This window comes from Alosa alosa, chromosome 10 (genome assembly GCF_017589495.1).
Source record: "Alosa alosa isolate M-15738 ecotype Scorff River chromosome 10, AALO_Geno_1.1, whole genome shotgun sequence".
NCBI classification, from domain to species: Eukaryota; Metazoa; Chordata; class Actinopteri; order Clupeiformes; family Clupeidae; genus Alosa; species Alosa alosa.
In genome coordinates, this window is record NC_063198.1 from 8,169,497 (window position 1) to 8,179,496 (window position 10,000).

The 10,000-nt window shown below is 45.5% G+C and overlaps 1 protein-coding gene across 18 annotated transcripts in view; it reads right to left on the minus strand.

Moving 5' to 3' along the window:
• Positions 1 to 10,000, minus strand: part of ptprt (protein tyrosine phosphatase receptor type T) — a 211,218-nt gene that overhangs the window by 29,476 nt on the left and 171,742 nt on the right. For all 18 annotated transcript variants that reach the window (XM_048254125.1, XM_048254123.1, XM_048254139.1 and 15 more), the window contains one exon: positions 4,477 to 4,664. In XM_048254125.1, the coding sequence (XP_048110082.1) occupies positions 4,477 to 4,664 (188 nt within the window). The remainder of the gene's footprint in view (positions 1 to 4,476; positions 4,665 to 10,000) is intronic.

Consider the following 10,000-nt stretch of genomic DNA (forward strand, 5'->3'; position numbering starts at 1 on the left):
ATAGAGACACATAGGAGAGACAACGGCTCATCTGAACATGATGAAAACATGCTTCCCCCAAGCTTACAGGACAGACAGACCGACCGACACACAGACAGAGAGAGACAGAGAGAGAGAGAGAGAGAGAGAGAGAGAGAGAGAGAGAGAGAGAGAGAGAGCTTAATACGGCTGAGATATACAGTACATCTCATTTTGTCAATGAAGTGAAATGTACACTTGACTACATATATGTAAGAGTGGTCTAGTGGATTTTCCACCACAATGCAAAAGCACCTGGAGAAATCTGACTGACTTTCTAACTTCAAAGAGTTCAGGCAATGGGATTACATTGTTGACTGCTTGCTGCTGGTGAAGATAAGCACATTAGTGTGAGTATGGGTGTGGAAAAAGGTTGAAAACCCCATAATAGATCTATAGATCTCTTCAGAAAAAACATCGAGCATTAGTAAATCAATGTGCACTTTAAAAAGCCTTATTTCCTAAAATTAGTGTGCCCTTTAAAAGTCTGTATAAGCAACAGCACTCAAGCGCTACAAAAGATGAATGTGCTGCTTCTAATGAAGAGCAAAAGGGCAAATCAGGTTCACCTATCCAATAAGCCTTGTGTTTACAAACTTAAAGATGAGACATTATGAGTCATGTCAAGGTTACGGTGCATCACACACAACGCCTTTGTTCGGTGTTTGCAAACCCAGTCTCCAGACGCTCAGCGTGGTTGGCGCGCGGGCACCCCTCTGGCTTCTTTAAGTGCTTGGAGTATCTATCATTTCTAGTTGTTAATGAGAGTGGGGTGGGTAGAGAGGTGGCTAATTATGCGGCGCCTCGTGCGCGGAACGGCACACCACCCGCAGCGCCTGCGTTCATCTATCCTTTTACTTCACACTTAGAGGCCAGGCACTTTTTTCTTCAAAAGAAAAACAAAACGCCCCTAATGGAAGCTCTTTTATCTGAAATCTGTGAAATGTTTTTTTTTTTTTTTTTTTTAAGCTATAAATATTCTTAAAAGAGAGAATGAAGGGAAGGGGGAGAAACAGAGGGGGAGATGGAGAGAGAAATAGAGAGAGAGATGGAGGAGGAGAGGAAGAGAAGAGAGTGGAAGTGAGTCACTGACAGAGACAAAGACAGAGAGAAGAGAGAGAGAAAAGAAAAGTGAGAGAGAGAGAAGAATGAGAAAGAGAAATAGAGAGAGGAGAGAGAGAAAGGAGAGAGAGAGAAAGAGAGAGAGAGAGAAGAAAAGTGAGAGAGAGAAAGAGAGAGAAAAAAAGTGAGAGAGAGAGAAAGAAAGAGAGAAGAGAGAGAAGAATGAAAGAGAGAAAGAGAGAGGAGAGAGTGAGAGAGGATGAGTGCTCCCACTCTCTCTGGTCCCCTGACAGAGTGAGAGATGAGATGTGGGGAGTGGAGAGTGAGCGTAGGAGGCGGTGGGTCCCTGGACACCGGCAGCCGAGACAGGCTCCTGGGCCCGTGAGAGAGCCAGCCGAGCCTCTTCCTCCCCCGCAGCATCATGAACATCATCATCATTACCGCCCTCCTCATCCTCTACCGGATGCCGTCCGTCCGGGACGAAAGACGGCCGACTTAATGAGGGAATTCAGGCAACGGGAGAGAGAGGGAGACAAGGCCCGACAAAACGTGAGTGACGCTCCACGCAAGGGAGCTTTACAGGAGCAGCAAAGACGGCTCGACTCGGATATGTTTCATTAGTTCCATCATCATGTGCTGCTGAAGATGCCCCCGACTGCTGGAGATGATTAACAGTTGTCCCTTCCGATGACGGGCAGAAGGACGAGTTCCGGCTGTCTGATTCATCCGGGTGGCGGCGTGTCAGACGCAGGACACGCGAGAGTCCATCATCAGTGGCTGCTTGCGTCCTCGGCTGTCATCGTCACGCTAACACTGATGCTTGGCCTCCTTGGAATATTCCAAAATATTCCTTTCTTGCTCCATCCCACTCCCTCCCATTCCCCCCTCTTCCTCTCTTTCTGCTCCATCTCTGTCCTTCTCTCTCACCTTTTCTCTCTCTCTTTCTCTCTCTCTCTCTCTATCTCTCTCTCTCTCCAGCTCTCTGTGCTGTGCAGCTGTCAAATGGTGATTAATGGGCTGATTATGCTGACAAACACACACACAGGTGGCCGTGATCAGCTTTTATCAGCCCTGGATCTTCCTCTCTCCATCACTCTCTTTATCTCCTGCACACACACACACACAGTCACAGACACACACAGTCACAGACACACACACACACACACACACACACACACACAGACACAGACACAGACACACACACACACACACACACACACACACACACACACACACTGGACACAGCACATCCAGGCACAAACATACCCTTCAACAAAATCACACACGCCTCCACATCTTGCCTGGCTTGCTAGAACATTCAGAGGACGTTACAGAACTGTGTGGCTTCTCTTCAAAGACAAAATGGTTGCTGAAAATTCCTCGGCGCAAGTGGATGAAGACGTCACGTCAAAAAAACGGCTTTCCTGGCAAACACTAAGCCTTGTCGCTGAACAATAGGCAGTGTCACACGCCTGTCTCTCACGGAGGCCCACTCTTGTCCCCCAAGTCACGATCCACTTGGCTCCACTCCGCACCCGGGACTACATGCCAAGTCACCACGTTCTCCCCCCACCGACTGAATGAATAAAAACAAAATATGACCTTTATATTTCATATGAAGCGGCGAGCTGGCAGCCCGGGCAAGCGGACTGAACTGCACGTGCCAAAGGGGTGCCAACTTCATTTGCTATGGGTCGGCGCTGGGAAATAGCGGCAAATCAGGTTGGTGGGGAGGAGGAGGAGGAGGAGGAGGAGGGAGGGTGGGAGCGATAACAAAAAGGCGTTATAAAAATGTCCTCCGTGATGAATGACCCTTTAAATAAGAAGCACAATTGCTGGCTTTATCAGCACAGGCACAGTGAGAGTGAGGCACAGGCTATGCATCTAGTGTTTATGGCTGTGCCCAGACGGAGGCAGCGGGCTCAGGCAGGCAGGCAGGTGGAGGCACGAGGCCACCATCCACTCCCACACCTGGGAGAGCACGCAGACTTCAGGACCTCCCCCTTAGCCCCAACGCAAACAGATATCGCCCCCCTCTCCGCCCACACACACACACACACACACACACACACACACACACACACACACACACACCCAAACCTGCTCTGAGGTACTGCAGCAAAGGGAGGAACAGGTTCATTATACATTACAGCAGAAGAAGACAGTAGAAGACACACAACCAAATGAATGTGCATTTGCACAGCATTCCCTTCCTGTACAGTGAAATGATCCCACAGATGTGGGATGGTCCATTGTGGATTACTTTGGTCCAAGCGGATGGGCAGGGATTTTTTTCTTTAGCTTTGTTTTGTTTTGTAGTAGTGGGAGGGAAATTGTATGGTTTGAGTAAGATGAGGACTGTGGCCTGTCTTCCCTATCAAAGGCTGCACAAATACATCTGTGGCTTAACTTGCTTCTTATTCCTCTTTAGTTGTAAAAAAGGAGTCCCAGCATCAAAAGATAACATTTGGTGCAGGAAGAGTGGGGGAGGGCATTGAAGGAATTTACATTGTATCATCTCATTGTATTGGTGACATTACACACAAAGAACTCTTAGAAAGAAACACTTTCTAGAAAAGCAGTGTTGAACTGTAAGACCTACATTACAAGAGCTATGAACTCTTAAGCTTTATAGATGATGGTGATGCATCTGTGCAGACAGTGTTGTATAGAGTTGGCCAGCATTTATCACTTTAAAAAAAAACACTGTGTTTGTTTAACAATCAATACTACTGCCTTTTAAACAGGCCTTCTATAAATATTTGATCAGTGCATAAAAACTGACTTTGGAGTGGATGTCTTCAGTTTTTCTTTTACAGAGTTTAATGCGGAAAAGAAGAGGATGTTTAAATGCTAATACTATACTGTCCGCTAGGAATTTATTACAATACGGATATTGATATGTTGCATCCTATAGTATATAACACTAGAACTTACTGTCTAGTAAGATGACAGGAAGTAGATGCATAGATACATATAGCCTACTTCATGTTATGAAATGTGTGTGTGTGTGTGTGTGTGTGTGTGTGTGTGTGTGTATGTGTGTGTGTGTGTGTGTGTGTGTGTGTGTGTGTGTGTGTGTGTGTGTGTGTGTGTGTGTGTGTGTGTGTGTGTGTGTGTGTGTGTGTGTGTGTGTCTATCCATCATTAAACTATGTGAATGCACTACTGCACAGAGACAGAATGACTTCAGTATTTGAGCTTCTTATTCATCTACCAGCATGTCTTCCACAGACTGCGACTAAAGGGCATATTAGACGTTACACATGCCAAGCAAATATAATAATACCACTAGCATGCTTTGTCCAGCATTAGAAGCTGTATCAGCACAATTCCATTCACTGCATACAGTCCTGGCTGCCTCCACAGGAGGGTAATTATTACCCAACAGTCCTACCTCGTACTCCTCCTTGAAGCCGTAGCCCTGGCCACACTTCATCTGGGTGATGTGCTGGAGCAGGTCGGCCACGCGGATGGCCGGCTGGAACTGGCCCGCCTGGTAGGACATCTCCACGGACTCGCAGCCGCCGTACGGGTACGTCTGGATGGTCAGGGAGGGCTGGGCCATCTCACTGTGGCTGCTGTCTGTGGGTGGAGAAGAGAGAGAGAGAGAGAGCGAGAGAGAGAGGGAGGGAATCACAGAGAGTTAAAGAAGGGTACTGTTGAGCGCTGGATTTGCAAGGGGAAGAGAAACAGGGCTGAGAAAAGCAGAGCTACTCTCCTGTATTTTCGGTTCCCACGATCTGAATAAGCTAAAGAAATAAATAAAAAAACATTGAAGGAAAAGCTACTTTTCACCCCAAAGTGAAGCACTTGCGTTTTTCCAATTCACGACTCACTGTTCAGACTTTACTTAACACTTCTGCATTTCCACCTTCAACTTCTATTCCTCGGAGCGCAGTGCGTTGCTAGACAATCATAGGCCACGACTCAAGTCAAGTCAATCACACGCGGAGGCAGAAGTTAAACGACTATTCCAAGTGACAGTTTCCCATCCCGATGTGATTGGTCTAAAAGACATTCCAGTAATAGACTCTTCACCGAGATTAGGATAGGGTGGATTGAAACAGTTCTATAGCCACTAATGAGTCCATTAGGATGAGCAGAGAGAGATAAATGGGGGAGAAATTCTCTGCATGACACACATTAAATACTTAAAGTACCATCGCCAATATAGAGTAGGGAAGGGGTATTGGGGGGGTGATACGAGTCCATGTTTTATTAATGGCACTATTTGCATCTTAATTATCTTGAAAATTCATTACACACTTAAAGTGATTCTCTACTCAAAAAGTATAATCCATTCCAAACATCCGCGGCGACAATGTAATGAATTATGAGTAATTTTCCATGACGTCTTAGCGCGATGTTGCTTGGAGTTGTACTGTATGTGTGAGCCAGTCGAGCGAGCGAGGGAGTGAGGGAGCCACGGGACAGCGGGCGAGGGGTATTAGTGCAGTCATTGTATGGCGAGGGAAACAATTATGTTGTTGACATTTTCCGTCTGAATAAGGCGGCCAGTGAGAGGCAGTGGACAAACAAAAACTGCAGTGACCAGAGTGAGATTAGAGAACACGGCACTTGAGAACCCCAACTGAAGGCTGCCTGAAGAGCTGCAGAACCCCTGGAAAGTCGCTCTTTCTCTCCCACAATTCGAGTGTGTACTGAATGCCAAAGATAATGACAGCGGGTGAAGCAAACCACTCGAAAAGACGCCATTGTTTACATGAATGTGTGTCTGTTATAAACAAACATCTCCATGGCGTGTTGCTTCAGCTGCCTCATTACGGCTGCTTCTTCCACGACATCCCATCGTAACAGGCTGCGTTTCACTCTTTACATATTAGTCACAAAAGCCCCTGTCTCTTGCACTACTAGTAGCGCCCACACCGCCCCCTACCCCACCTCCTCCACCATCAGAACTCCACATGCTGAGAGGTGAGGGTAAACATGCCACATGTGTGCCGCTGCTGGCAGAAGTCTCTGTAGCCGGGCATGTCTGCGCAGCAGGAGAGGGGTTAGATGAGGTCGAGTGGGAAGGGACCGGGTGGAGAGGGTGTGTGTGTGTGTGTGTGTGCGTGTGTGTGTGTGGTGTGTGTGGTGTGTGTGTGAGTGTGTATGTGTATGTGTTATGTGTGTTTGTATGTATGTATGTATATGTATGTATGTATGTATGTATGTGTGTGTGTGTGTGTGTGTGTGTGTGTGTGTGTGTGTCTGTGTCTGTGTGTGTGTGTGTGTGTGTGTGTGTGTGTGTGTGTGTGTGTGTGTGTGTGTGTGTGTGTGTGGGGTGGAGGGTGTTGTTTCAGTAGCAGCTACATCGGCAGTCGAGCCGGTGCTAACAGAATACCCCAGAGCCCAAGAGAGGATTCTCTCCATCCACCCCTACGCCATCCATCTCACCACACCCCCCCACCTTCAGCCCTATCAGCGCTGCCTTCATTCATTATTCATGTGTTTTTGTCTCACTTGGCGGCAGGGTATCACTCTGAGGCAGCCCATTGGGCATATTATGTTGTAAATATAACCAGGGGTCAGGCTCTCGCTAACGTCGGAGCCACTGAAATATCGAGCCACTAAGTCTTAGGGCCTGAACTGAAGGTCAAATATGCATTTAGCAAGGGATCGTACGCATTTATTTTCTTTACGTAAAGGTTTTCATTTAGAAACGTCAGACGGATTAAGATATCCTAATACAAATGGTTTGATTTAGTGACCTTGGAGGGAAACTACTTTGGGGTCTCAATGGCACGTTTATTTCATTGACTCTTATCGGTGAACGGAGTTTAATAAAGACCCACATGCTCAGTGATTTTCTGACATAAGTGAGCTGTCAGGCTGACACGGACGGGGCACATTTGAGCATATTAAGCAGTCCCCCTCAGAGCACGGTCACCTTAGTGAAATCTGGGCGCTGCTTGCGCACTGTGTGACCAGAATAGAAAACACTGAATATCAAAGCTGGAGACCCAGTACACAGCAGAGGAGGGAACCAGGAAATAGCAACCAGTCCTGATGGCACTGCTCCATATACACTGTACACAGACGTACAGAAGTAATCTGAGGTTACAGACTACATACATACAGTTTATATAGATATATATATATCACTGTCACTAATGTCACACTCCATATGAATGATGATGGCTTACACTGGATAGAAGGTGAGGACGGATAGAGAGGATAGATAGATGGTTGATAGACAGTGTGGTGCGTTCCTTAATTAGTTAAGTTGTCTGGTTTTTGGTTGATAAATAGGACGCTGTTGCACTTTCGTAGCCTATCTGCCTTAATGTACGGAAGTTGTAGATGTGTCAATAGTGCTGTTGCGCTTTTTGTTTCGATACAGTCAGACACGCTCATAGACCTGAGAATGTCTGCCTTAATGCACGGATATCATTGTAAGTTTCATTTAAAAATCACATTGAAGGAAGCACAGACGGAGAGTTAGCACGAGAAAGGCATGTGTGACATTAGAGCGCGTCCAGCCCTGTTTTTTGGTGGGCAGCTGCTCTCCTCTCTTTCCGCCACTGAATCTTATAGTGCTACACAGTACCGGACCATACCGGCTTACAGGTGCTGACCCTGATTCATACACTCTCTAAATAAATGCAGATGGCTGTTATAGAAATAAGCGTGCTCTTTTTAATGTGTTGCACTTTTAGAACAGTCCCCAACATTAGCAGATGACTACACCCCAGCTACTGCGGAAGGTCCAGAGTAATGAGTGGTGCAGAGACCACATTAAGCTCAATTATCTCCACAGTCACTTTATCACTAAACAACGCTGTTGCCTTCCATTAACACTGATTATCATCCAAGGCAAAATACATCTGACAGCCCCTTTGGAAGGGAACAAGAAGATGACATTTTATATTAGGCTAAAATGTTCCACAGTCACACAGGCGAAATAATAGTGTTAAAAGACTTTGACGTAACATATTGAACCTCTGAGGAACAGACTCAGTTTTGGTAATACATACTTTGAAAATTTACTTTGGCATGTCTGTGCCTGTCACTGCACAATATTACAACCAGACAAGTGATTTTACAGTGTCATTATCACAAAGTGAACATCCAGATATCAGAAACATTATCGAAACGTAAACAATATCAGAGATATTTTATATAAAGAATATTAATATATTGTACCCCTTTACTTTTTACTGACTTACAAAAACAGTTGTATTACAGACTTGTATACTTGTAATGCTATTAACTGTAAAATAGTACTAGTTACTAAGCCCGGTTACAGGCACAAGATTTGCCAATCTTTTAACAAGATTCCCCCACTGTTTCAGAAGTGCATTAATAGAAGGAATTCTGTAGAAAAAGAGGTCTTTGCATTTCAAATTTGGGGGGGTGGGAGCAGGGAGAGAGCAGGGAGAGAGAGAGAGAGAGAGAGAGAGAGAGAGAGAGAGGGGGGGGGCAGAAGTGCCATTCGTCATGTTATGAGGTGTGCCATCAAAGTTATTTTGGAAATGTTCAAAAGGTCAAAAAACTGTTAAAGATGCCTTTAAATTACTTTAAGAAATATAACATGTTGACTTATTACAGACTGTGTTAACTTATTAAAGACTTGTATACTTGTAATAGGCCTACTATTATTTGCAAATACTACTAGTCTGGTTAGATTAATATAAGGAATATAAAGTGCTGACTTTGGCGTATAATGCATGTAAAAGCCCTTTTGAACAACCAGCTGGATGGACTGCAGTGAAATGAGGCCAGTCCCACTGCGAGTTCTCACTTCCCATCCGAGGGAAAGCTCTCTTCTCCTCCTGAAACCGATCCCTCGCTCAGGCCAGCCATTAATCCAGCACAGAGAGCCCACTGCCTCACCTGCATGACAGCCCCTGGACCAGCCCATGGCACTGATGAGAGAGGGAAGGAGAGAGAGAGAGGGGGGGGGAGAGGAAGAGAGAGAGAGAAAGGCAGGGTGCCAGAGCCTCTCAACAATCTCCTCTCAACTGTTTTCTCTCTCTCCCACTCCTCTCTTTCTCTCTCCCTCTCCATCTCTCCCACTCCTCTCTCTCTACCTCTCCATCTGTCCCACTCCTCACTTTTTCTCTCTACCTCTCACACTTATCTCTCTCTCTCTCTCTCTCTCACTTCTCTCCATCTCTTTCCTGTTGCCCTTCCCCTGGTTTCTTAGTCACCAAAGCTCCTTTCGTTCTCATCCCATATCAATTTTGGGTCCCCAGTCTCCTCTCCCCATTTCCCTGGCCATGCATATCTACACCCCAAAAACTGGCTCTCTCATCCTTTGTCTTTCCCTCTCTGGTGAAATAATACAAAAATAAAACACTTGCAGTTTAGGTGTGAATAGCAAGTCACACCCAAGCAATGGATGGTGCAGAGTGATTCTGCCTAAAACATTCACGTCTGTATGAGACGGGAAATAGTGGCATGAAACAGAGCGAGAGAGAGAAAAGAGAGAGAGAGAGAGAGAGAGAGAGCAAGAGAGAGAGAGAGTGAATTAAGGACAGAGGCTACATGGATTAATGTATTCAAACACTGTCTCCTCTTCAAATAGGTGTAATGTTTCAGAGTATACTTCAGTGCTGGCTTGTTTTAAGCTTCTTTGCAAGAGTGGAAGCTAATGAATACCCTGTTGATTCTCAGAAATCAGATGGTTCAACATGTGCTGCAAACTCCCATGGCTTCATTTCACATGAAAAGTTCAACACACAAAGAGAGTTTGGAGTAAAAAAAAAAGCGTGTCTGCTTTTGAGTGTGAAAATCGTTACCATGGTAATTATACCAGACTGCCGTAACCACAGGCTGTAACCGCCTCACAAGTGAAATCTTCCTTACAGTTAAAGTAGTGACTTCATTATGTCTTCATTACTTCATTACTTCATTATGGAGCTATAATCATTGCACACCATCAAAACAACAATGATGCTTTTTGTTATATT